Source organism: Anguilla rostrata, chromosome 7, assembly GCF_018555375.3.
Source record: "Anguilla rostrata isolate EN2019 chromosome 7, ASM1855537v3, whole genome shotgun sequence".
NCBI lineage: Eukaryota > Metazoa > Chordata > Actinopteri > Anguilliformes > Anguillidae > Anguilla > Anguilla rostrata.
The window spans coordinates 52,334,824-52,362,182 of record NC_057939.1 but is presented as its reverse complement, the minus strand read 5'-3'; the positions used below and the strand labels follow the sequence as shown (position 1 = coordinate 52,362,182).

Below are 27,359 nucleotides of genomic sequence, written 5' to 3'. Positions count from 1 at the left end.
AGGAGCCGGGGTTCAGACGCGGTGACGCGCTGGGGGACAGGGCCAGGGGACAGATCAGGGGGACGTACCTGCAGGTCGGAGCACGCCCAGTGCAGGTCCTGGATCTCGCCCTTGATGTCCATCAGACGCTGGCGCTCGTCGTGCAGGTGCTTCAGCTCCTGCTGCTGCTGCTTCAGCTTGGATTCATAGAACTTCTCTCTGTACAGAGCGTCCCCAGTACATGCATTACATACAAAACACACAACACCCATTATATACACCGAGCACATCACATACAGCACACCCATTATATACAGCACACACATTACATACAAAACACACAACACCCATTATATACAGCACACACAATACATACAGCACATGCATTATATACAACACACACATATCACATACAACACACACATTATATACAGGACACACATCACATACAGCACACGTATCACATTCAACAAACACATCACATAACCTTTAATGGCCTTTTCTGCCAGCATTGTTTTGTACCTTTCTTTTTCCGTCAGAGCCAGGTCTTTCTGCGGTTTGGAGCCAGCGGCTCTCGTGTTGTTGGGCCGCTGGTTCACACCGTCCTCATCCTCGGCAACGCTGGAGGCGTTAGCCGTGGTCTCGTCCGTGTCATCACTCTGAAAATACCCATAATTCCTCACCGTCAACAAGCCACCGCTGGCTACACCACCGATCCATTTTCACAAACCACATTACATGGGCACACAACCATGGGATATGTGAACCACCAAGCTCCCCTACATTCAGTAATATGGCTAACGTTAGCCTTCCTAGTGCTCATTTTATACTGAGATTACCGTGCGCCAGTAAATGGCGCCGTGCGCGCTCAGAGGTCGCGACCCCGGCTCACCTGCACCATGGCGACCAGCTGCTGCAGGTGGCGGAGCTTCTCCTTGGCGGAGCGCAGCCGCTCCACCTTCTGCAGGAACTCCGGGTCCTCCTCCCTGCTGCTCCTCCGGCTGTCCCCGGAGCTCCCACTCCCGCCCCCCCCGGGCCTCCTCTGCCCCCGGGGGCGCTCCTCGCTCTCCGCTCCCTCCTCCTCGCTGCTCTCGGCCTCCGCCCCCCCGCGGGAGCGGCCCCCCCGGTCGTACCGCCGCTCTGTGTCAAAGTGTCAAAATCCCCGCCACTGCGGTCAACTGACTCATCTAAGCGTTCATTCCTACCGTCTGAAATACGGTTCCTTAACAAACACTGCAGCAGAGGTCACTAATGACAATATAAGGGTTTTATATCACCAGGGTTTTATGACCTCTTCACTGTATGTTACTAAGATGCCTGTGTCCTATTACTATATTCTGTGTGCATCGTCCCTGAACGTTATGCTTGCTGTGGAAAATACTTCCCCTTTTATGGACCAAGAGTGCTAAACCCTAAATTCAGTCGCAAACGCACTAACTTTTTATGGTACATCATCTCCGCTCAACATTTAAGCAATGAACAGTCAAAGCATTAGAATAAATCATCCAGTCTAATGTGATATATACGCGTGTGCACAGTGTCCACAGACAGGGGTACCTATGGCGGACGGGATATTGAAGCTCCTGAGGTTGGCTGCCGAGCGGTTGTTAATCTCGCGGTTGGTGTTCAGCCGCCCGTCTTGGTTACCGTTGCCGTGGGCGCCGGTCAGACTGTTCATGTCCGTCCAGTTTCCCGGACGCTGCGGGTTTCTGGGAAGGGAAGAAAAAAAAATGCTTATGGCGCGGGGTGACAGAACGGTGAAAAATGGTCTTTTATGATGCAGAACAAACGCAGGGCTGGGCATGTGCACATTCTGATCCCAGGCCCTCCCACACTCACTCAGCCATGTGTGCAGCACGTGTTAGCCGTACGCTAGCTGCACGCGCACACACAGAGGAACACAAAGCCATTTCAAAGCACCGATGCTTCTCAGATTGCACAAGGTCTTTCTGGGAAACTGCCTTCAGCGATGCCAAGTTCACTTCTCTTGCCCGTCGGTACTCGTGCGTTTTTATAGGGACTGACCTTATATTTGTGACGGGTTCCAGATTCTCCTGCTCGGAGTCAAACATGGGCTCGAAGATGGAGTCGTCCTCGGTCTCCTCGTCCTTGACGTTCTCGTTGACCGTGTCCACCATCATGTCGGAGGTCTGCTCGTAGTAATGCACCAGCTCCCTCAGCTCGTTCAGCCTCTTATGAACCTCCTTCAGCTTCCTACAGGACAATCACAATCCACGTTTAGCACACTGCTTAAGCCTTTGAAGAGAAGGTCTTTTGGAATGCTTTGGAAGTCAGTGTTCTAGAACTCCACTGCTTTCAGTCACCAGTAGTGACTGTTCAATTAAGAACATTCTAATTACATATTTGTGACCTCACAGCTTAAAGGGTTAAAGGAAAGGTTCACGTGGCAGTTTCATCCACGCGGACAGGAAAGGAGAACAAAGTCGTTTTATTTTTTTCCTGCGAGTGAAATGGGGGGGGGGGTTCTGTACTTGAGTTTCTGGGCCGGGTTGCCGTCCGTTTCGGGGCCGTGCTGGGGGGCGGCGGGGTCCGGTCTTGGGGCGCCACGCCCGTTGGCGGATCTGCTGGCGGCTGCACCAGAGCCACTTCTCTGGGAGGGGGCCTGGGCTGACTGACCTGAGGGACCAGACACAGGGTTCACAGTCAAATCGCATGTACACTTCCTGTGCACTCTCAGACACGGTTCACTGATAAATCAGTTTCAACGCTAAATGTATGACTTAAAAGGTTGTATCTTTGTTGTATTAGTCAGGGGTATATTGGGTAATAAGACTACTTTAGTAATCTCAAGACATAACTACACCTTGAAGCACATTACTTTCAAAGCATTTAGTGTCTATACAAAGGCACAATCTTCACTCTCCAGCAGCTAATGAATTTCAGCAGAGGAATGAATACACAAACCAGACAAATGCCTGCATTAGCATTACAACCACGCCAATAAATCAGTACTTGATAGTATGTGACACTATGTTTGTGGCAAAAAGAGGGATGGGATTTATTTTACTTGCTGTACTTGAAAGGACAGCAGGATATTTTATCACTCACCATGACTTCTGATAGAAACATTTTCAAAGACCATGAAAGTTGTAGTTTAACGTGTGACGGCACTCACAGGAGTTGTAGTTTAAAGTGTGACTGCACTCACAGGAGTTGTAGTTTAACGTGTGACTGCACTCACAAGAGTTGTAGTTTAAAGTGTGACTGCACTCACAGGAGTTGTAGTTTAAAGTGTGACTGCACTCACAGGAGTTATAGTTTAACGTGTGACTGCACTCACAGGAGTTGTAGTTTAAAGTGTGACTGCACTCACAGGAGTTATAGTTTAACGTGTGACTGCACTCACAGGAGTTGTAGTTTAAAGTGTGACTGCACTCACAGGAGTTGTAGTTTAAAGTGTGTCTGCACTCACAGGAGTTGTAGTTTAAAGTGTGTCTGCACTCACAGGAGTTGTAGTTTAAAGTGTGTCTGCACTCACAGGGGTGTTTGTATAAAGCGTGGTCCCTCAGCATGCGGAGCTCTGCCAGGATTTTGTCCACGGTCTGCTTCTTGTCCTGGAGCTCCTGGAGCTTGGTGAGCTGGGCGCAGGGGAGGGAGGCGGGGTCACCGCCAGGAGGGTTCCTGCTACTGGACACCTCCCTGGTGAGTGACAGACTCTGCGCCTGCCTCCTGTTGTCAGGGACCGCCTTCGTCTGCGCGTCACAGCAGAAAGCACTTCCTGAGGACACGCCTGATACACCAGCTCACAGCAGACTGAGCGAGCTCAAGGGTAATTACTTATAACTGAGCCAGCAGGTACAACTGAAATCAAGCAATTCCAATGCATCAACCCTAATGAAAACACCCCAACCCCCCCCCACCCCCACTCTCTCCTCTCTCTTCTGCCTGCAAGTTGCCAGGCCACATAATTTTCAGATAATCACACATTTCTGTAAAAGTGCAATGTAATGCACAAACATACCCCTCTGGTATTTAAACTCTGTTAATGCAATCTGTATTAAAATGTAAAATTTCAGTGCCGGGTTTCTTTTCAATAATCCCACCATAGTATTGTGTGATTAGTAAAAAAAAAAACGAACGTTCTACCTGCGAGTCGTGAAGCTGGTTGTGGAAACGCTGAATTAAGTCATTCAGCTCCTCGTTTAGCTCAGAGGTGATGCTGATTCCAGACACACTGCCTGTAGTCTCAGTCACGACTACACAAAGGAAGACACAACACACAAAACACACACAATATCACTCACTGAACCAAGCATAACAATCTACCAATAACTTACCCTAAGACAGTGAGAATTCAAACAACGAGACTAGATGGGCCGAACAGCCTCTTAGTATCATGAAACCTCCACTGACTACCGTGGCTCAAATAACCAATCAGCTAAATGCATCACTGTTGGCTCACTAGAATAGACCACTGTAAAAGGTCTGGCATCAGGACATAAGAGCAGTCTTTCGCTGTAATTCCTGAGCTTGTCAAGAAAAATTTTGCTGTCAGAGCACATAAAGAACTGGGCTCATTAAATAATCAAGAGCAGAAGTGGGCGTGCCATCCAGAAACAGACACACCCCTGTTCTAGATCACGCACGCCTAACACTTGCAACACGTATGGATTGCAGGCCTCCTCGTTCCTCCGGCCTGCGTGTTAACCCTGGAACGTTCCGGAAGCGGCTCACCGGTGTCGTCCATGACGGCGATGGCCTGCTCGGCCTTCTGCTGCATGGCCAGCAGCGCAGCCTGCCGGCCCTGCAGCGCCCGCAGCTGCTCCTGCTGCTGCAGCATCCTCTTCAGCAGGTCGTGCTGCTTGCGCAGGTTCTCCAGCTCCTCCCTGGCCTCGCCGTGCGGGTCTCGCCCCTGTGAACCAGCAGGGGGCGTGTCACCAGGGGGGCGTGTCACAAGGGGAGGGCGGGGCCAGCAGACACGCCAGATTCAAACACACAGACTAATGACAGTGAAGTTTAGGCGGAGGAGTTTTTTTCCTTTCTTTTTTTTCCTTTGTGAATATTACGGGAATTTGGACAGATCTAATGTTCTTCTCATGGGCAAAATCAAAAAGATTTTTAAGCATCTTCATTAAAAAAAAGCCATTTTCTTAAATGTTTTCCTAATGACCCGATCATTAAATCACAGACCAATTTATGAATAAATCAGCAATGGGTCCATTGGATCTTTTAATGAATTTAGCAGATTGACACAGCCATTGAATCAATATGGAAATGTTTATGAGTTCATCTGCAGCACAGCAAAAAAAATATTCATTGAATATGATGGCGGCAAAGGGCGACAATGGAAGCGCCGGCAGGGCAAGCTTTTTAATGATCGACCTCTCCGGTTTCAGAACCCTGAAGGGAAAGCTGGGAGGCGGAACGGAGAAGCGAGAGGCTAACGCAGCTCAAACGGCCCACGCCCCTCCCCGCTCCGGCGGGTGCTGCAGGGGGGGGGGGGGGATCTGCACGTGCTGCATGGAGGGAGAGGAGCAACTGAAAAAAGAGAGCAGAGATCGGCTGAACAAGGGCCGGGCGCAGGGTATGGAGGTACCTTTGCGAGACGCTGGCTAACATTCCTATCAGGCCACGCCCCCTCGGCACCGAGGGCGGCTGCTGCAGTAACACCATAGAGTGTACCCTGCTCTGGGGTCGCGGACTTCCCTAGATTGTCCTCAATGCGGGGTCGATATCTCGCAGTGCGAGACACCTCCTTCGGCAAGTTCGGGCAAATTGGGATTAGATCAAAGGGACAGCCACTGAGTCATTAACACTTCAACCGCTAAAACAGTGTTAGGAGGCTTACTGTACATTAACTGTAAAACCTGAAGGTAGGTCAAATAACACAAAACCTGAATCTTCACTTGATTTTAAGAGTGCAACTGCATGTTTTCTGCAGTTACGAGTTGAAGTTCTCAACAGCATCTCCAATGTTGGACACATGAATATTTGTACACCACACTTTGAATCACTCACCACATTTGCTGTACCATAAATTTAACAGAAAGGGTTAATGATCTACATGACCGTGCAAAGGCGAGGATGCCGTTATTTTACTTACCGTGGTGTCTGAGGCCCCAGAATGCACCTCTATGTTCAGAGACGTGCTCTCCGCGACAGAGCCGGAGCCAACCGCCGAGTCGATGGTGCGGATGTCGTCTTCGTCGTTCTCTCTCGCCTGCGGGGTTTGTTGACAGGACGGGTTTTAAGTTCATTAATCACCAGCATGCGGGTGCGCAAGGTGACAAGTGTTAGCACAGCAGGTAATCGACACGATTTGAATATCATAAACCACAGGTGCAAAGAAGTGGATTCAGCAGCTCTAAATTCCCGGAAACTTTATCAGAAGTGACTTGCATCGCAGGAGGGGTGAGAGGAACGCGGCTGACTCAAGGCAGTTCATCGGAACAAAGTCAGCGCAGGTAAAAACTTAAGGCAAGGCCCAAGTGACAGATTGTCAAATTCATTCTGTGCAAAGCAGTTCACACTAAAAGGATCACTGCCCTTAACGTAACAGGAACCGAAGGCAACACCAGTGGAAAACAGTCTAAGTAGAGCCACTGCTTTTCAACTTTACCATTTACCATAAGCGTACACGTTTTTAAAAATCAGCTGAGCCAAAATGACCTGAAAGCAAATTATGTAACACAAACACTTTCGCTTCCAGATAATTTGCTTTAGCAGGCAAGCAGCTTGTGATAAGTAAGGGTTAGCAGCTGAACATGAGCCACTGTGGAAGGCAATGCCCTCAGGTCCATGATCCATAATGTCAAAGGAATTATACTAACCAACAACTTCTGCAGAAATTTCAAGCAGGATTTCTCCTGCTCCTTCAGATGGTCTATTAGCTGTGTTAAATGCTCAACATTGGCTGGGATATCGTTTTTTTCCACCAGATCGTCTCGCATGCAGCAGGCCATGGAAATATACTCCCTAATCTGCACAAGCCTGCTGACAACCTGGGAGAAAGCATACGGCACAGCACAGACACGGCCCATTAGAACACCACACCAAGGGACAGTCTGCAGTTAATGCGCAAATCACTACAATTCCCAGAATGCACACAAAGCGACACAAACATCCATACACGCAATCATACAGCTATGCCGGCAAAGTAGCCACAAAACCCCTCGTGATTCTGTACGATACGCTAATCCTTAAGAAGCTTCAAACACAACTCTAAAAAAAGTTACCTGGCTGCTGTCGATGCCTGGCTCTCCGGTTCCGTCCTCAAACAGAGACGCCCATTCACCATGCAGAGCATCCTTGCGTGGGACGCCGGAAAAGATGTCTCTACCGGCACCCTGCTTTTTAGAGTCTTCACCGCCCGCTGCAGCAGCTAGCTCTCTGCTTTTATTAGTGTTGACGTGCAGTGGGAGAAAATTAAAGGCCTTTTTGTTTTCCGAGACCTGCCGCTGGTTATTTGCAGCGGTGACCCGGCCTTGAGAATCGCTTCCAATGCTCCTCTGTAAGAAACAAGAAGATTACATGAATTAAAAAAAACATTACACACATCAAACATCACATTTAGTGTTAATCAGAATCAATCGGAAGTGGTTAGAACGTTTATAATTCTCTTTGCTCCAATACCATGAGCACCCAAGTTCAGGAGTGCCGTAAAGGGCGGGGGGAGGGGGGGGCTTGATGGGGTGGGACGATTGTAAGGGCCCTGACTGATAGGGGCCCTCAAAAAATATTTGGACATAATATTCTGGGGAGGTGCGGCCTAAATGTGAGATCTTTTCATGGAGCCCAAAATTCCTGGTGGCACCCCAGCCTGTGTTTACTTACCTCATCCAAATCAGTGAAGTTTATCCTCTGCTTCAGCCTGTCGAGCTCAGCCTGTTCTGGGACAGACATTTGGGAGGTGTACTTTGTTTGTGGATACGAGTGGGGGGTGCGAGCTCGTCTGCGCCCCGCCCCCGGGGTGGACTCAGGGGAGATGTCATTGGTCAGCCGACTTTCGACCACCGTGCTAAACTTTTTCTTGTTTTTCTCCGATGATCGATTGGCTTTCTTCTGTGGAACATCCCAGTCCTAAAAGGGGGTAAGACAGAAAAAAAAACATACTTTTAACATTGATAATAAAAGACAAAGAAGAAATCCATAAATGTAACCTATACTGCCTCTTTGCATATCAGTAAACACAGCTGACAACATAAATCCGAAAGGAAAGTTTTAATTTCCAGAATACTGCAAAAGGTCATTCTCTCCTTCATTTAGACAGGTCAAAACTAATTTTTTTATCTTAAAATTTCAACCCACCATATTGTTTAATCTGTCTTCCAGACTTCCATTCCCGACGGTCCAGTTAGGCAGCTCTTGTTCATCAGCACAGTCAAATGGTGGCCCACCTGTAGCCATCCTGACAATCCGTAACCTAACGGAAACAAAAGTGTTCAAAGGGAAGCATTCATACAGACAGAATACATCAACTTGAATTCATAATCCATTCAGAATCATAAAAGTTGTACAATTATTTTTGTACGCATTTTCCAAAAGACAGCACACAGGGCAACTTAGGACCAAGTTTGAGTCGTTCTCTTATAGACAGTGGATGACATTTCAAGTGTTATTTACAATTTACAAATATTTATTTCAGGATGGGATTCAATCGCTACTTGTCTTCCTATTTGTCCAATCCCTGTTCCTGAAGATCTATCGTCCAGTAGGTTTTCATTCCACCCATAATTTGGCACACCTGACTCCACTAATTACGAGCTCCGTGAGATACCTGGCTGCTGAATGAGGTGTGCTTTGTTTGGGTTGGAATGAATACCTACATGACGGTATATCTCCAGAAACAGGGTTGGTTACCACTGGTCTACCCATTTGAAACGGAAGTTGAATGCTGTCCTTTCGTAAACTTTACGTTAAAGGGGCGCGCTCTGACGTCGTTAAGCACCACTGCAAAGCACGTCAAAATACTGTCCAATTTACAGAGATTAATTACTACGAACTCTTAAAAGTCAACGTTAACCTAACTTGGTTTCCTGTTGCGACCAAGAAAGCCTTTCTTTAGTTGACGACGAGTGGACGTATTCCACCCTAATGTGGCTAGTTACCAAAAAAACTAACGTCAACAAAGTTTGAATACATATTAATTTGCCGCGCTTAGAACCGCGGCGTTTGCTTGTTAGCGTTAGCTAGATAGTCTATGACATCACGTTAAGTTTGACGGTAGCTTGCTGGCTGTTAGTAGTATTAGTGCTTTCGGCACATCGGCGACTAACTTAGCCATCAAATGTTAGTTTTCTTTCACAGTAAACAGAATAGAAAACAGCTCCAACAATTAATATAGATATCCATTAATATTAGACATAGTAGCTGATTAATGTAACGTTAGCTAAATTGTCTCGCTGAGCGACTGGCTTTGTATCTAGCCATTTTGGCTCCCGCTCCAAGTTGCAGCTAGCAAAGCTAACACTAAAAAAGTTAATGGATAGTTGACCAGTGTGTAACTTGCAAACAGTCGTATATCAAACGTCAACGGTAACAGTTACGCTGTGACTTTATTTTCGTCAAAATAAGACCACCTCAAAAGTTAACGTGTTAGATTACCAAGCTCTATTATTTATCCAGCTATATTGCTAATAAAAGAATAGCACAAAATTACATTAGTGCTAGGTAGCTAATACTTTACAATGTACAGAACACCTTAGGCTACCTAGTTGGCAAGACAGCTAGAATATGCTAGTCTAATACACTGGCCTAATCAGCTGCTACATCGATAGTCATGAGAGACCAGCTTGCTGGTAGATACGGCATTGATAGCGCAAGCTAAATGGTTATACAAAGCCATGGTAACATGCACAAAGATACAAAATAAGGCCCAAGCCACTTAGCTTACGTTAGTCAGGCTAGCCGGCGTAGTTAAAAATAACGTTAGCTGGCAATACATAATTAACGACTGGTTTAGTTGCTAGCACTAACTGGTGTGTATAGCTAATGCGTTCTTGAATGAGCCTAGTTCAAGGCTCAAAACTGTCAGCTCGTCCATGAACAGCGGCATGCCTATACAAGCAAGCAATCTGTAATATTTCAGCCAGCAGGCTAACTAGATATATGTCGTATGACATTTGTGTCTCAACACCAACTAGGCAAGCCACTGTCTATCTAAATACCCAGCTGTAATTAAACATATTATTAGCTATCATGTACCGAAACATTTGCACTTGCAAAAACTGACGTGGTACGAGCTAGCTAGTTCCTCTCCAAAACAAAGATTGACTGCCAGCTAACGCAAGGTAGCAACTAGCTAACGTTGTTACCTGAGATATTATCAAACGATTGACGCTACCGCCAGGGATCATCAATGTTGAAACTTTACTGTAACTTTGTCCATAAGATATATTGTATAAATACGTCTTAATATGATCTATTCAATGCCTTCTTTGTAGATGTCTTCAAGACCAGTATTTCGTCGGCGGCCATCATTCCTGCCAAACAAGCAAGTAGGCGGAAAGATATCCCGTTACCAATAGTTACTAGCTACTAACATGTAGCTAACAGTAACACACACTGTCCGCGTCGTTGTAAGACGCTGTTGAGTTATTATGAAACTGAATCTATTTGCACTATATGTACACTTTACAAAACTGCATAAAATTGAGCAAAATACATTTGAAAAAAGTTCTGCCTTCATCTTTCGGATTCATAAGGTGGAAATTCAGACGGAACATGAAAAATGTCAGACATAAAGTTGTTTCCTGGATTTGGTCCAAGTTGCGTTGAGGCGTTAGCTAAGTTTTATTTATTTTTATTTTTTTTGCACTGTCCTGTTCACTCGGTGCCAAAGCATGATCGTATGTTTATGTGGGGATGTCTATGCCTGGGTATTCGCCAAACACAAAATTGTTGCATTTTAATGGATATTTATTCTGTAATTTTGAATAAATGGGAGAAAAACCTATTCTAGAGCCAACATTTGAATTTCCCAAGAACAAGGCTATACACTACTGCACATTGGTTCACAATGTCATAATTCATATAAAAATATTGCTATCCTATGTGATGTCTTTTAAAATAACATTGGAAACAGGGTAGACTCACCAAACGGATGCAAATGCTCAGTGTGGTATGGTTTTAAAGGTTGCTTCACACATGCTTGTCTAGATTTTACCCAAAAGGGTTTTGTCTGCAATGCATTATCCATGCTTATAAGGTTTTGAAGCATCCATAAAAGCTCTGCTCAGAAGTACAGACAGTCTGAAATGGGGAACTTAACATGAGAAAATGTGTAAGCTATAGTAAGATGGTTGATTTCAAACTAATGTCAATGACAATAATTCCCCCCCCCCCCCATTCAGGAATGTGAATGGTCAGCTCTGGAGGATTATCATAGTCATTTGGCCCTCACTGTTTAGAAGATGTTTACAGGCCTGATTTTATCAGACCCATATGAGCATTTTTCTCTTGTGACTCATGACCAGACTGCCAAACACCACCAGATTTAAGGGAGGTGAGATGTCCAGAACGGATTGGAACAAAGAGAATTTCCCTTGATGTGCCTGCTCGCTTCATGTTGTAGCTGCTCACTTCATGTTGCCTTATACATCTGTGTCGAAGACAGTAAAATAAGCACCAAAAAGGCTGAGTGAATTCTATTTTTAATTGGCTGATTTTTGTAGCAGTATTTATCATGGGAATGACTGATATATTGGGACTGAGGCTGCTTATCTTTGGACTTGTTTTCATTGTGGATTCTTCAGTTTCGGTAAGAGCTTGCAGTAAAATGGTATCCCTCTAATTGTGTTTATGGAATGCCATTTTTATTAATTCATACATATATCTTCAACATAATATCTGAACTGTCATGTAATTAATATTGTATAGGTGGGGAAGACATTTTTACCATGGCACATGTTCTTATCATGAAATGTATTTCCATCACAATAATTATCTCATTTCTCACATGTAATGATTGTTACCATTATATAGAATTTCTTTTTTATTATTTCTATTGCTTTTAGGGACTTGATACAGTATGTTCATAGAGTAATTTTCATAAAGTTTGAAAATTTAGCCACCAGTATTGCATGAAAAACTCATGATGTTTTTTTTTAGAACCAAATCGTTTTTTTTTTTCTGAATCTGGTATTTTTCATTTTGGTTGTTATTATTTGCATAATTGTTATACTTAAATAATTAATAATTAATGCATGTGTGTGCATGTATGTCTTCATCCATGTAATGTATGTATGCACATGTACATGTATGTGTGTCCACGTGTGTGAATTATGTGCTTGTGTATGTGTACGTTTGTGTGCTATGCGTGTGTGTGTTTGTGTTTCTGTGAGTGTGTCTGTGCATGTGTGTGTGTGTGTGTGTGTGTGTGTGTGTGTGTTTGTTTGTATATCTGTGCGGACAGGCGCCAGATGAATGCCAGCAGGAGACGACCAGGCTGCGCTCCCAGCTGAGGGCACTGGAGAGCCGTGCGCTGAGGCAGCAGGAGCTCATCGAGCAGCTCCGCAGCCGCCAGGCAGAGGCGTCCCTCAGCGAGGACAGCCTGGTCGACCTGGGCGAGCTGAAGGACTACGCAGGTGAGCACTTTCCTCTTCTGTACGGAGCGCCAGCGCATGACTGACAGGTGTACTTACACAAACATCTTTAGTCGATGTGAAGAAAAAAAATCCCACTTATTGCAGTGCACTGTGCTGGGCTGAAAAGGTTTTTTACTGTGGCATTTATGGTACAAACATGCGTTTTGTTGCTAAAGGGTGTTGTCTCGTTCAGACTGTGCTCAGATCTACAACGATGGGAACAAAGCAAGCGGGTTTTACATGATCAAACCACTGCATGCCCCCTCGAAGATTAAAGTGTACTGTGACATGAGCGATGGAGGGGGCTGGACCGTCTTTCAAAGGCGATCTGACGGGAGCGAGCGCTTTGATCGGTGAGCAGAATTAAGGCTTTTTTTATATGGCAGAAAAGGTTTTGCACCCTTTAGAGTTTCATGTCTTTGGAGCTTAAATGTGAAAGAAACTCAGTACTATATGTCAACATAAATATAATAACAGTGTTTGTAATGGCATCAGCTGTCAGTTTTATTCTCTGTTTCCTCCCTTGTAGGGATTGGGCTGATTATAAGAAAGGCTTCGGAAACATGCAGTCTAACAGTGGAGAATTCTGGTTAGGAAACGATAACTTGCATTATTTAACTTCACAAGGTAAGAACAATGTGTTACTGTACAATCAGTAATCATTTCTTGTATTGTATAGCATTAGATAAATTGACAAATTTCACAAAAAAAGGTATAAGGGTATTGTAGACCACATAACTATCATACAGCAATCAAACTGTAGAAAAGGATGAGATGGAAATGTCTATGATGGTAATGGTTTTCTATTAATAATAAATGTCACATCTGCTTGTCCTTTACTTAAAGGTGATTACGAGCTCAGAGTCAACATGGCAGACTTTGATGATAATCAACGCTATGCAGTGTACAGAAGTTTCAAAGTTGCCAGTGAAGAGGTATGAGCTATAGGAAGAATATAGTTCAGTACCCCTCTAGGCCACTAGGTGGATCTACTTGTCAAGGCACTGTTTGAGTTTGGGTGGTCCCCACAGTTAATTAACAATTTACCACAGAAAATAGAAAAGCCATCATATTACACACAGCACATACATAATTTTGCTTGGATATCCCTCACTATGGTCAATATTTAAACCTAGGAACAGTTCAAAGGTGAATTAAAATAAAATATTGTTGTTGGCAGAAATTGATAGAACTGCATTATAAGTTGCAAAGTATTTTTTTGCAAAGTTGATTATGATCTGAACTAACTAAACACTACGATCTGTAATTAAATACTAGTTCATTGGGCTTCATTTAGACATATTTCAAAAGTGGGGTACAGTTAGCCTTGTACAGAAACCTTGTTTTTAAAGTGGTTTTATTATGGGTTCAAAATCCTGCCTAGTTTGGTATAAGTTTTATAAAGGAAACGTGGCTTGAACAGCAACATGTCGTTGAATTTGAATTATTAATCTGTACCCGAGGGGTGTAGCCCCAGCTTGTTTCGCTCCTTTGATATTAGCGGCTGGCGTTTCCCTGCAGGACAGCTACCAGCTGGCGTTCGGTAAGTACTCTGGGTCTGCGGGAGACTCGCTAGCCGGCGGCTACCATCCGGAGGTGCAGTGGTGGGCCAGTCACCAGGGCATGAAGTTCAGCACGCACGATCGCGACAACGACCGCTACGAACGCAACTGCGCCCGCGAGGACAAAGCCGGCTGGTGGTTTAACAGGTCACATTATGTCTGCTGCTTCCATAGATTTAGAATTTATTATTTGTTCTGTGTAGCATTGTCTGTGATATTTTTTAATGTGGGTGTAAGACTACCCAATTTCCCCCTGGGGATCAATGACGCATTATCTATCTCTCTATCATATGTTCTAGTGGGTCACTTGACTAAGGGAGGGAGGGGGAGACAAAGTCACAGATGACCAAAATAGTTCTTGTTTGTGACCATTAGCAGTAGGCTGTATGTGAATATATAGGCTCTTCATTATATATTGGCCCATATTAATCTGTTTGAAACTGAATTTTTCTGTAGTATAGTAAAGCTTATGTTTTATACTAAAACATTACAATGCTGTAAACCAGTCCTTTTAGCAGAACTGATGGCAGCCTTTGAACATTCAGTCTACAAAAACAACCTGATTTCGTAACATCACATTTTTTCACTTGTGTGTTATTCCGTTTTTCTCCTCTAGATGTCACTCTGCCAATCTGAATGGCTACTACTACAAGGGCCCGTACAGCTCAGTGACTGACAACGGGATTGTCTGGTACACATGGCATGGATGGTGGTACTCCTTGAAATCTGTGGTGATGAAAATCAGGCCTGAGAATTTTGAGCCGAATGAGGTGTAAACATGCTCTGAATGCACTTCCACCATAATATCAGCGTGAGATCTTTGTTTTCAAAATAAAAGTATTCATTATGCATAACACAATGTGTTTTCTTAGGTTTACGTCCCCTGAGTTTCTATTCACATGCTTGACCAGGTGGTGGTCTAACTCCAGAAGTCACAAAATTTAATCAGAATTCATATTACATATAGAAAATGCATTTCAGGTGTCTTGATGTCTGTCATCGACTACTGCCTGTTCTAACATTGTTTGATTGAAACCCTTGGTAACTCTAGATCCATATAAAATATTCAATGTGTAATGATGTAGTGTTATTGGAAATATTATTCTGCTCTCCGATTGACAGAATCATGACATTGCTAAGAGCCCATCCTGTTTGTTTGTTTGTGTGTGAAAAAGGACAGTTATCCAGATTGAGTCATTCATATGTTCGCCTGCCTTAACAAACCAGATAAGCACTTGCAAGCACAGGTTCAGGCACGCACTGTCAACTGCACATTAATTATGAGAATACACGTTTTAGTGCTTGCAATGATATAAAAGACACCTGTATACTACTGTGTAAAATTAGAAACTGATTAAGACACTTTGTGTTTATCCAGTAACTGTTGCAGAGGTCAAATTAATATGACAAAGCATCGCAATGGCTGAAGCACTATGAATTCATTTTATATGTTCTTTAAACCTTTTCTTAAAATAGTGGCAACAGAAAGACACAAGCATCAGAGTTGTTATTTTTCCAGCATGATATCCTGAATCAACGAACCAGATATCCTGATCCTGATGTCATATTTCCTTTTTCCTGATCTGGCAAAATGCACTTGAAACAGGTTTCAGGGGTGTGACTATTTCAATTCCACTTTCTGAGTAAGCATTCAAATAAAATTCAAATGTTTACAATAATAAGAGGCCTGGTTTCTATTGTGTTATATAACTTATATCCCAGGAATTATATGCTTGTGTGAAAAGTATATTGTGAAAGTATCTCTATCCTAGTTTATTGGCACTCAATATATAATATAGCTCAGCTATGGCATGTACATTCATTGGACCTGTGTTAAATATGTCACAATGATATTTTGCAAGAAGAAAAGATTGCAGAGACAGTCCACACATAAAGGTGAGTACACTGGGTTGTATTTAAGCAGGGAGTGGGGGTTGTGCATGCATGTGTGAGTGTGATTGTTATTGTCTTCCCTAGAAAACCGTTCTTTAAATAGGGATACCATTGTTTTATAGTTCATCGGATAACACCATTACGAAAGTAATTTGAACTGGAGCAAGCTTGGAAGTCCTCTGCATTTACAACAAACAAACAAACACACACACACACACACATAGAGAGAGAGAGAGAGAGCACATGTTTAATTATGTACAAGAAATCTGCTTTAAATCCTCATGGTATTTTTTCTGTATTTGATAGTTACATCTAGTAGCCTATTGTTGGATGATTCGTAATCATTAATGTAAGCCATGTTGATTGATCTGTTAATCTGATGCCACCGCCCCCGATTCATGTGCAATTTATAATAGTACAACTTCCTATTATTAATATAATTAATGTTTTTTTTAAAGACATTTTAAGTTATAGACGTAAAAGAAAATAAACTATGAAAAATGAAAAAATTCCCCAATGACCTGTCCTGCATTGCCCAAGTGGCAAGACATGTAGCAAGCAAAGGACTCAAGCAAGTGAGCATGCTGGTCGTAACGGTCAGTTTTTAAACGTAACTGGTGGTCGCTAAAAGTTGATATGGGAAGATGGCGTTGACGTCACCTTTTGCACAGGTGAAGAGGAGATCACCTGCGACCGTTTAGTGTGTCTGCAAGTTGTGGTGATTTAAGTGAGTATGCCTACATTTGAAATTATTTTAAATGTGTAACGACTTTTGTTTTGGCAAATGCTGCTAATATCGTTCTAAACCACGAACGGTCGGTTATTATCAGTTATTTCACTGATATTTTCTAAATGCAATGTTACTTGCTATGTAGCAGTTGAAGTACTCTAGTGTTTTGTTTGTTCGCTAGTTTTCTAGTATCAAATCATTTTTGTTGACCTGTCTTAAGCTAGCTATATGGGGTTCACGTAACCGTTTTTTTTTTACCCTTGCATTTATTTAAAAAACATTCAGAAAACACGGGTGTTTTGTAATAGTACTATTTGTAACCATAGTTTACATAGATTACAAATATTCGATTGATGGTGGCCTATCAAGACGGAGAACCACATTCTCTGGAGTTTTCTACAGTTGGCCGCATCAAATTGTAGCCTATGAACTTTTTAATGCTTAAAATACCTCAGTTTACGTAAGACAGATCTACATTTAACCAGTTAGGTTTAATGGTAGTTCGCTATAGCTGCCCAAAGAGAATCAGTTAATGAAAGTTTTCAATGTGCAGAATTGCTTAATAAATCAAGCTATAAAAACGTGATTCCTAATTAAAAGAAGTGGTGTTCTTGCTCGATGTTGTGCATTTTAATTAGGCTACTAATTGTGAATGCAAGCCATTCCACATGGAACAGATCCCCTGTAAATAATATTGTGAGCTAAATATAAATAAAGGTTGCAGCATGTACAGCCCTATGCATTTTTAAATCATGCCAATCCAGTTACTTGTAGGCCTGAGTGTTGGTGACCATGTACCGATGCCGACCATGAAACTGCAGTGCACCATACACCACATAGATGATATAGGGGTATCGGGATGTTGGATAAGAATAAGATCTCTTCCCCTTTCTGGTTTCCTTTGATCTGCGAAAGGATGTTTACTTAGTAGAGCAGCGGAGAACATGCCTGTGTGGTACAATTTTTACTTGACTGCAGGTAGGACCGAAGAAGGCTGATTTTTGGGCGTTTACCTCTGACGTGTACTGTGCGTGAGCCAGAAGCTGCTCCTTCGCTTGGAATCAAGATAAGATCTGAGAAATGCGTCACTGAATCAAATGGTTTATTACTATATTGACCCCATTCTTTATTTGTAGGGTCAGTCCCTCTTTAATGGTTGCTATGTGTATTCTCAGAAAGGATAATACAGCTTTTTCTTTGAGATACTTATTAATGGTGTAGTCTACATCTTGTGCTGTCTTGTGTTTGGGGAGAGTGGATCAGATGTAATGGACACAACTTGTCATGTTATATAGCAATGAGTCTAGACTGTAAAGAGAGGGACCTGACCTTCTCAGTTAGACTCTGGAACATAAATCTTATTTTAAGACTTAGATCTTATAGGCCTTACTTTTTATCGTTTAAATAGTATGTTTTCGCTGTCATTTGTTCTCTTTTTGTTTGTTTTTGTTTTTTCCTTTACATGCATGATTCTTAACTTCTGACCACTTTTTTTTTCAATAAGGAATTGTTTTTAAATAATTTTGTGCTGTATTACTTAAGGTGATATTTCTGTTTTAAAAACATTCAAACATGCCTTCACCTCCTTCTGCTGTTGTGACGGATTCGGGGAGACTAGAGGGGAAACACTGTGGTGGGTCCCATACAGGTCAGCCGCTGGCCTCTGTAGTCCTGCGTAAGGGCCAGACCGTAACCCGATCCCCCTTTTGGAAGCATCTGAACTTTTTTTAATGGCGAGGTGAAGACCAGGTCTGCTGCTGTGGATTTTTACGAAGTGAGCGAAGCCTTATTGGACCACAACCCTGAATGTAAACAAGAGTCGCTCAAGGGCACATGCGCAAAGACATTTAAATAACCCTTTGACTGCCAGGCCCATTTATGACTAGTATTAAATCAAAGTTTGAGTAAGTACTGTAAACCCTGCAGTTTTTTTCAGTGTTTGTGTTTCCTTCTGCAAGTTTAAGCATTTAGGCTATTTGGTGCAGTGAGCTCGTCCATTAATCAGAATTTTTGATTCATGCTGCATTGATTTTTTTTTTTTTTTTTTTGCCAAGCCAGTCCTTTCTGGCACTGAGCATGTGCGAATGCATGGTGATATACTAGTATAAAGTATAGTGAAAGGAATGCTCCTTCCTTCGAATGTATGTTTACCACTCAGGTCTATATTTGGATGCGGCACTGAGGCATTCCAAATGGCAGTCTGATGTGTATAAGTCAGGTGGGCAGGACGAATCGGGCGTTGGCACTTTGAATATAGACGGCACGCGAGATGGATGACCCAAGAAATGGCATCTGGGAAGGAACGACCCGCTCTAAAATACCCGACCCATTCAGGCTGCACGTGTCTGTCTTCTCTACTGCGTCCGTTCGTACAACTCTCTGGAGCTCACTGCTGCTTTACGGGCCCGCGGATTTGCTGATTGCAGCTCTTTCAGGCAAAGGACCGTTCTGGAAACTCAATATTGTCCAGATCTGCTGTACCCTTTGGCCAGCCAGTCACGTCAGTATTGATCTGCTAAAAATCCTTCCATTTCCCCCACATTTATTTAAGGGAAGACTGCTGTGTTTTAGACAAGGAGAGAGCTGAATTGCAGGTAACTCTTCTGTGTAGTGTGTCTGTAAACGTTTGTAGGCCAACTGATTGTATTTGGGGAAAAAGTTTAAAAATAGCTGCCTGTATCTTGTCCTCTATAGCATGGATATCTTCTCCAGTTGCATAGTAGTTGTATCTTTTCTTCTGACAGTTAAAAAAAAAAATGCTTCTTGATCTTTCAAAAGTGCATATGTCAAAATAAAAGCGTAATATAATTCCATCTCATACAGTCTATAATGTCGTCAATGAAAATTATAATTTGAATGAAATTATGTCAGTGATGTCAGACACTGAATGTCTGTTAGTCATGAGGCTATACATTTTTTTTTACTGTCAGTTTGGCGTAGCAGGTGACGTATCGCGGCTTGACCTGGTGGCCTTTCCCCTGTCGGCAGCAGTGTGATGTACAGTAATATCCTAGTCTGCACAGCTCAGAAGGCCTTGTGAATCCACACCAGCTTTAGGCTGAGCCCTGCAGAGACGTTCATGTATCACGGTGAACACACGGTGGTCCTGTTCTGTCTCTGTGTGCAGTGTGGTCACCCGTGTGTTTGAGAGGCTTCTCGGAGCCACTGTGAAAGACTGCTGTTTGCTGCCTTTACTGATCTTTCACTCATTTTCCATAGCTACATGCTGTATGAAGACCTGACTATTTCTCACTTCTCTAATGGAATGTTGGGCCTAATGCGTTTCATCATTGAGCGGGCCTAATTTTGTTTTTTTTTTCATAAACTGGACAAAAAAGTTGATTATACGCAATGAAGTGTTTTCCTGGGTTTTGCACATCAGGTTCTGTGGTTGTTTTTGTTTTGTTTTTAAGCGACTTGTACACTGCTCCCGGGGGGCTCGGGGTTGGCTTGGCTTTCAGCTGAATTGTGCGATCGGTGTCTGCTGATACCCCTGAGCTCCCCGGCTCTGTCCGGCCCGCACATTTCGTCCTGCCCCAGTGAATAAGGGCAGCGCTGTTCATTCCGTAGCCTACACACTGCTCGTGTTCTCTGATTCTGGCTGCTGATTGGACGGTCAGGTGAAGATCTGCATTCCGTGTAGTGCAAGTTATATAGCGCTCTTAATAGCGCTTATGAAACGGTGGACTGTTTAGATTACTGTTCCCGCATTCCTATAAATAAAGCTGTTATTTCCGCAAGCAATTTCACGGGAAATATTTTGTGGCGCTGATACGTGATTTATCTTGGCTGCGGGTGCTATAAAACGCCGCGCTGTCAGGCACGCTGACGATAACGTGCGATGAATTCTTCCTCCGACACGCGAGGCTAACGTGCTAGCTGTGCAGCGCTGGCGCGTGGCGCTGCGCTTGCTTCTGTTTACATACCGGGACTCTGCAGAGCGAGTGATAACTGTTGTTTCTGTAAATACAGCACCACTGGTCTAGTATACTTTCCCCCCCATCTTTCCTCTTGGCCGCAATCTTGTAATGTCATACTCTGGGAGCTGTAATACCCTAATCAAAATTTTACTATAATGATGCTGATTCACTTATCAGGTCTTGGGACCGACTTGCCCAGTCATCAGAAGGCTTGGTTCTGTCTGTGGGAAATGTTCTGTTGTACCACTGCTTATCTGTTAAGTGGCCTAGGTTACAGTGAACGCCAATTGGGATATCTTTGTCCTTCTTTTGACAGGGGCTCTGTTATAACGATTAAATGAAGGTTTATTCAGCATTATTCGGCCATTTTTAACAGTTCGCTGGCAGCAGTTACTGGGAATGGTTAGAAACTGTGTCCCGCTGATGCGTATCTAAGATCAAGTCGTGTGGTGTAAAAGTCCGAACACATGCGTGCAAAACGGAAGGACTGCAAACATAATAAAAGTTTCCTGAAGTGAATGTATGATACTTCATCTTGTGCCTAATGGGGGGGGGTGACTGTTGGGGAAATATTTATAATTGACGAAACAGACTTCGTCTTCTGCTGTTCCGTTCAGAACTTCACATATTTTAGGGAGCTTAGAAGCTTCTGCGGTTGTGAAGTCTTACACAGGAGATGACTTATGCAGGCAGGAAGTTTCTTTGTTTCAGTGGAGGCGGCTGGATTTATGAATCTTGGGCCAAAACCATTTTTTTTTCTAAGAAGTCCGTCAGGTACCCTTGCATAATAATGATACTGTACTCAAAAGCAAACTTCCTAGAGTAAACCGTATGCTATAAAATGCGTTTGTACTGTGTAAATCTATGTGTGTTTTTGTTGAAGTCCTAATCAGTGTATAATTGCCTCTGTGACCCACAGAGAATTGATTTAGAAGGTTTCCCATGCCTGACGTGTCACTTGTTAGGCAAGACTGTTACTTCAGTCTAAGGACCTTATATGGATTAAGCAGAAAATAGCCTGTAGTGCTGCTCTCCAAGGTTCTGTGCTTCTGTGGGCTGTTTGTATACCATTAGGCTATATGGTGCCTCCTGCATCAGTGTAAAAACTGGCCATTAAAATGTTTTATATTATTTTTGTCTTTTATCCACTGCACATCCTACTGTTTACCTTTGCCTATGTGTAGTTTGAAATCTTGCAGCCCTGTCTCACTTTGTTTAGAAGTCATTTCACTACCTGTGTGTGTTGGCTCTCTTTTTGGCTGAATGACATAAGCGGTGTTGACGTCAAGGGCGTTTGTGTGAACTGAAAAGCCAGTGAAACGCTGTACGTCGAACGGCTACGCGTTTCCCAGTTTGCCTCCTGGGGTCCAGAATTAGCCACCATGTGCCTGGATTACGGCCTTAATCTGATTGTGTAACGTGTGGAGATGGTGGCACAACCTAAAGATCAGCACGCCAGAAACTTTAAAAAGGCCTGAACCTGTAGTTCTGCTCTCTCTCTCTCTCTTTCCCCTCCCATTTCCCACCGTTTTGGTTTCCTAGTCAGCGCCAAAAGTCTGGCTGATCTGTTCTCCCGTATAAAAGGGCCTTTGGCTGCTTAGCAACACTGAATGCTGATTTGGTCTGACAAGTGGAGGCCCCTCCCTCCCCAGAGAGAGAGGCTCACATGGATAAGGTAACCAGTCGCCGCACAGTAAACTTAGCACAGGAACGCTACGGGGAGCGCACTCCAGGGGTGGACCTTGAACTCGCGAGGCAGCTCAGGGCGCAAGCATGGTGCCAACGCCGAGGTGTGTGTGCGAATGTGCGTGCGTGTGTGTGCGCGTGAGCTGTAGTTTGGGATGAGCTGCTTTGGGAGGAGCGGAGTTCCAGGGAAAAGCAGAATTCCTGCCTGCCTGACTGGGATAAAGCCCTCAGTTTAGCCCGAGTTACCGCTGCACGGCTGGGCTAGGCCGCGCGGAGTAAACTTCCGCGGCTCTCTCCACGCCGAGCGGGACTTTTCTGTTTTTGTGCTTCGCTAAGCACTAATGGGATTTGGGCTGAAAGTGAGAGTCTTGGCAGAGGAATGAGCGAGCGAGCGAGAGAGAGAGAGAGCTGCACGTTCAGTAGCTTAATGGAGATCTGCAGCTCTGGCTGACTCTGACCGTGGACCATGGAGCACTGCCTGACTGGTACGTTTCTTACTGCATGAGATGTGAGCTTTTATACAGGTTAGGATAAACCGGTGATTGAGCTGTCATTTGAATATATTCTGTTTACTGTAAACTGAGATTGTGTTCTCATGGTGAGGCTGCAACACTTATCACAGGTTGAAACCATATCAATTTCAGACTTATGTCAGTAACCTTTGAATTGGCATAGTCCGAGAGTAATTTCTTGTATGCAGACATCTTTAAATCCTGTATGTTCATAGTTAATGTTAATTAAGTATTTAGCTATAAATTCTGGATAGAATAACTTGGTTGAATGCTAATGGAAAAAGACAATGTTGGCTGAAAACTTGTCTGGCACATTTTTAATAACTTTTAAACTTTTGGACAATGTGCAAAGAACATATTTTTAAAAATATTTTCCTCTCCTGTTACACCACAAGCATTGATAGACTGGCATTTATTTCAGAGATACATGTGAATGGTGTCTTGCACTGGTGTAATGCTGGGATAAACTGCACATAAAATGTCTGTCGTGACTCATTTGTTCTTTGTGTCAGTAGTTTAGAAATTAGGAGCACACCAGAGTCCAATGTGTAGTTGGGTTAAGCATTAATTCAGGGTGGATGTTGTTTCTTTAAATGCTCGGCCCAGGGTTGCAGGAGTCTGACTGTACATGACTAAGCATACTCTCCGTTTCCGTGGGAACCATTCAGTCAGCCAGGGTGATGCGTTGTTGCCGTGCAGTTTCGGCCAACAATTTCATCAAACGTCAAATGAAAAACATCTCGGATTTCTTTACTTGCTTAGTTTATATTGAGGTTGTGTGTCAGTTTGTACAATGCAATGATATTTTTCTAAGAATCTCTATTTTTGGTGGTGGTATCAGGTTTTTTTCCCCCCCTTCCTTTTCTCTTGTTTATAGAAACCAATATTTGCTCTGTTTGTATGCGGCAAAAATAAAATGCGTGAAACCCAAGTTTGGATATGTAAACTGTTGTCTGATTTGAAAGACTTAAATGGAACTTTTTTCTCTGTGTCCTATACAAGCTGGGATGTTGCATGCATTTTGCTAAGAGAGGGGAGTACAGGCTGTTCATAGCTCATATTCCTGAATCATTAGAAGTTAAACGTCCTGACACTTCAGAATCCAAAAGATTCTTTCTTTTTCAGCAACACAATGTAACATTGCTGTATGAAGCAGGGGAAATTCCCTCGGTGCTGGATAGCTTATATGGAGATAAGATTTCACACTGGACCCTCTTAACTCTAGCTGTGCAAAGTTGAACTTTCCACGGGCAGTTTTGTATGAATTGTGAAAATTGGTTTTTGGGGCTAAGAATTAAATTATTCTGAAAAAGCTCAATATTTCAAATGTGTGTTCGAGGTGTTGTAATTTTTTACAAGAGCTTTCCAAACTTTGCTTGTGACCGCACAGGAATTCATTGGTGGGAGTTTGATTTAATGCCGTCAAAGTTAATACCTTTCTTTTGGGCCAGATTAAAAACTTTCACCTACCCAGTAATCACCAATAATTACCATGCGTATAGTAGAGATTCTGGAGTTCATCCAGGAGCCCTCACACCGACATGAAAGTCGTAATTGGTGGCAAATGTGAAGGCTCTATTATTTTCATAACTTTGATTTTTTTTTTTTTGTCTTTCCCCTCGATGTTTGCATAACAACAGCACATAACAGTACAGCAGTTATGCCGAAATGATTTGATCACAATGAAGGGGAAATTTGTGCTTTTGAGTGCCCGATGTCAGCTCAAAATGAAATGTTTTTAAGACTTGGTGGATGGCTCCAAAGATTGTTGTGAACATGATCACTTCTGGCGCATCAATGTGATCACGTCTTTCCTGGATGTTTTTGTGTGGTTCGATCCTCAACTCTTGACATATTGACAAAGGCCGTTGTTTTGTCAGCCATCTTATCAGCTATTATCAGTGGTCATTTTCCCTTTTCACTCAAAGGGACTTTGCTTCTTATATTTCCAGCTCAATGGACGCCTAAAGTTAAGAGGTAGTGACTGTGCTGGAGTACGGAAAATTCCAAAAGAGCCCTGTTGTGACTCTGCTCCATTATAACCATTAGGCTGGTGGATAATGATGTTTAAATGTACCATCCTTTCACACGAAACCCCTGCAAAAATACTGGTTTTCTTTCCCAAATCTACTAAAAGGTTGTTCTTTTGTGCAACTGTATTCTACGCTCTAAGAAAAGAGCTGGACGAGACTGTTTAAAACATTCCTCCGTCTTATTGCACTTGACAGGAGTGCAGCAAAGCGTACAGAGCTTTTCTTCTAACAATCGAGAGTTATGCTGAATTACCCAGTGCCCCGAGGAGACAGCCATGTCTGTAAGGAGAACAGGCACTGCTTTGAGTTGTGGGAAATAAAGGGGGGGCATTGATCGTCTATGATTACAGTTGGGTCTGTCTCAAAACTTTAATCGCACTTTCTAATTTTTCACTTTCTTTGACTCTGCAGGCATTTTAAGATTTGTAGCGGCCCGAGGGAATTTGCGTTGGAGAATATTGTAATATTACTGCTAATGCAAGTGAAATGTTTCAATTTGCTTCCATTTTCTCTACGTTTTACAACAGGGGCCTAATGATGGACACTAGCATGGTACAGGATTAATTGGGGTTTGTGGATCTTGGCACAGCTCAGGCGTTTGTGTGCTGATACTTTGCTTGTCATCTGTGGCCACAACAATGAGGTGTTTGTCTAAGAGGGTGTAGTGGCCTTTGTGGTCCAGTCTCCATCGCGGAGCTAATGCAAACACAGCGGTGGCCGGCGGGGCGGTTTGGTTCACACAGTCGGCCCTGGAGAAGCCCTGCTGCTCTCGGGGTGGACGCTGCTCCTCGCTCGTGCCGAACGCTGACGGGACGTCCCGGCCCAGTTTGAGAGGGCTTGGCTGCTCGTGTGTGCGCAGTGGTCGCCCCGCATTAACTCACATCGCCCAACTCTGCCATCCCACACGCTGCAGTCAGCATTGGGCATTTGGGCACTGCAGAGGGGCGGAGCCATTAGTCTCTGTTTACACACACACACACACACCAAAACACACACACACATGCACGCACGCTCTCCCTCTCTCTCTCACACACACACACACACACACACACATATGCACGCACACACAAACTCTCTCACACACACACTCACACATGCACACACATACGCGCACAGACACACCCACACACACACACACACACACATGCACACACAAACTCTCACACACACACTCACACATACGCGCACAGACACACCCACACACGGCATGTATATGCGCGCACACACAAGCACAATGTAAATTCTTATTTTTCTGAGGTCAGCATCTTGCGCGTAGAGGAATGCTGGATGTGCATTTGTGCAGTGCGGAGGGTAGCAGTGTCACCTGTCATTTACTCTGCTCCTGTCTGTCCACTATCATGTGCCATAGCAGAAATCGCACCCTGATCCCACTATCAGTAACTAATTCATTTTTAATAAAGGTGCCGGTGCAGACTCTACCTGCCCCTCTGTGTCTCCTATGTCCATTAACAATTCAGCACGGTATCGTAGCACAGTAGACCTCATTAGTTTAAGACTAGAGCGAACTGGATACGTAGAACTTGATACGACAGGCCGCAAATAACTGGATGCGATATTCTAACGCAGCCTTTCCCTCTTCATGCTGCTGCACCTTTGCTTGGCATTGCGACGGGACGGAAACGCACATGTAGAGGCTGTTTGCTGTGTGCGGTGATTCTTGAACAGTGTGCTCGCTGTTTTGCCCAAACACAGAGTGCTGAGTGTGCAGTTTGCTCAAAGGCCATTTGTCCCAGGGGAATGTTTTTAATACCTGCAGCCCGATTAATGCTCCCCTTTCCAGGTTGTTCACGCTCGACTCATGTAAATATTTACATGCATTAGACTCAATGTATTGCAAAAATATTATATTCTGTCTCCAGAAGACTGTTATGGAACTGAAGTTTTATTTAGTATTCTTAATGCTGAAGGGACTGCAGTTTGACCGGTGGTTTGCCGTTTGCGTTTAAATGAAAGTTCTGAAATTTGAAATTAATGAAAACTTCCCTGCTGTGACCCCTGAACATTTCCACGTCTGTGGCGCGGCTGCCCGATGCCGCTAACTCAGAATGGCTTTGGCAGAGGTAATGGCTTTAACAGCGCAGTCCTTAAAAATAAAAAAAATGAGAAATTTAGTGGCCGTAGGTCTGGGTCAGTAAATTATAGGCAAGCCACAAGCCACCTCATGCCATACCCTTGATTTAAAAGCAACTCCCACTGCATACTATAAAAACATGTCTGTTTTTTTCATTATTATTCTTTAGGGGGAGAGGCAGGGTATACCACCTTGTGTATCAGTGAAAAAATACCTGCTAATGAATTTTTTTTTCTTTTCTTCCCACCCCCCCCCCCCCCAGATGGCTTTCTTACTTGGCGGTGCTGAATCTGGAATGATTAAAGATCAGTTGTTCCTCATGTTCAAAACGCTGAAGTGAAGACCACCCGAGCAATGCAGTAGTAGGGCCTCCATATGTCCGAAGCCCTGCTACCATAAAGTAACAT

General features: G+C 43.6%; 2 protein-coding genes across 13 annotated transcripts in view; one reads left to right on the top strand and one right to left on the bottom strand.

Annotated features, from left to right (window-relative positions):
* LOC135260011 (pericentriolar material 1 protein-like) overlaps window positions 1–10,446 on the bottom strand; it is a 26,685-nt gene extending 16,239 nt beyond the window's left edge. For 3 of the 9 annotated variants that reach the window (XM_064345052.1, XM_064345050.1, XM_064345047.1), the window contains exons 1-15: window positions 8,248–8,362; window positions 7,774–8,019; window positions 7,176–7,448; window positions 6,771–6,941; window positions 6,044–6,160; window positions 5,537–5,695; window positions 4,675–4,852; window positions 4,087–4,196; window positions 3,479–3,692; window positions 2,472–2,616; window positions 2,005–2,193; window positions 1,537–1,688; window positions 872–1,119; window positions 502–638; window positions 69–198 (exon numbers count right to left, since the gene is read on the bottom strand). In XM_064345052.1, coding sequence (XP_064201122.1) covers window positions 69–198; window positions 502–638; window positions 872–1,119; window positions 1,537–1,688; window positions 2,005–2,193; window positions 2,472–2,616; window positions 3,479–3,692; window positions 4,087–4,196; window positions 4,675–4,852; window positions 5,537–5,695; window positions 6,044–6,160; window positions 6,771–6,941; window positions 7,176–7,448; window positions 7,774–8,019; window positions 8,248–8,346 — 2,568 coding nt within the window. In that variant the 5' untranslated portion in view covers window positions 8,347–8,362. Of the gene's footprint in view, window positions 1–68; window positions 199–501; window positions 639–871; window positions 1,120–1,536; window positions 1,689–2,004; window positions 2,194–2,471; window positions 2,617–3,478; window positions 3,693–4,086; window positions 4,197–4,674; window positions 4,853–5,536; window positions 5,696–6,043; window positions 6,161–6,770; window positions 6,942–7,175; window positions 7,449–7,773; window positions 8,020–8,247; window positions 8,363–9,832; window positions 10,091–10,253 lie in introns of those variants that run through there. The other 6 variants (XM_064345051.1, XM_064345055.1, XM_064345048.1 and 3 more) reach the window with 5 other exon arrangements.
* Window positions 8,751–27,359, top strand: fgl1 (fibrinogen-like 1). 4 transcript variants are annotated; one of them, XM_064345063.1, is made up of 10 exons: window positions 8,751–8,790; window positions 10,383–10,436; window positions 11,616–11,698; window positions 12,353–12,524; window positions 12,718–12,877; window positions 13,054–13,151; window positions 13,371–13,459; window positions 14,046–14,233; window positions 14,703–15,982; window positions 27,215–27,359. In XM_064345063.1, exons 1-9 carry the CDS (start codon window positions 8,754–8,756, stop codon window positions 14,860–14,862), a joined length of 1,041 nt encoding a protein of 346 aa, XP_064201133.1. In that variant the 5' UTR covers window positions 8,751–8,753; the 3' UTR covers window positions 14,863–15,982; window positions 27,215–27,359. The 4 variants fall into 4 exon arrangements, with proteins under 4 accessions (XP_064201133.1, XP_064201135.1, XP_064201134.1 ...); XM_064345065.1 differs by lacking the exon at window positions 10,383–10,436; XM_064345064.1 differs by lacking the exons at window positions 8,751–8,790; window positions 10,383–10,436 and adding an exon at window positions 11,318–11,443.

Coding starts and splice junctions, on each gene's coding strand:
- fgl1 (XM_064345063.1), top strand. CDS start 8,754: ATGAATACCTACATGACGGTATATCTCCAGAAACAGG. Junction 11,699..12,352: donor TTGTGGATTCTTCAGTTTCG/GTAAGAGCTTGC, acceptor CTGTGCGGACAG/GCGCCAGATGAATGCCAGCA. Junction 12,525..12,717: donor CGAGCTGAAGGACTACGCAG/GTGAGCACTTTC, acceptor TGTCTCGTTCAG/ACTGTGCTCAGATCTACAAC.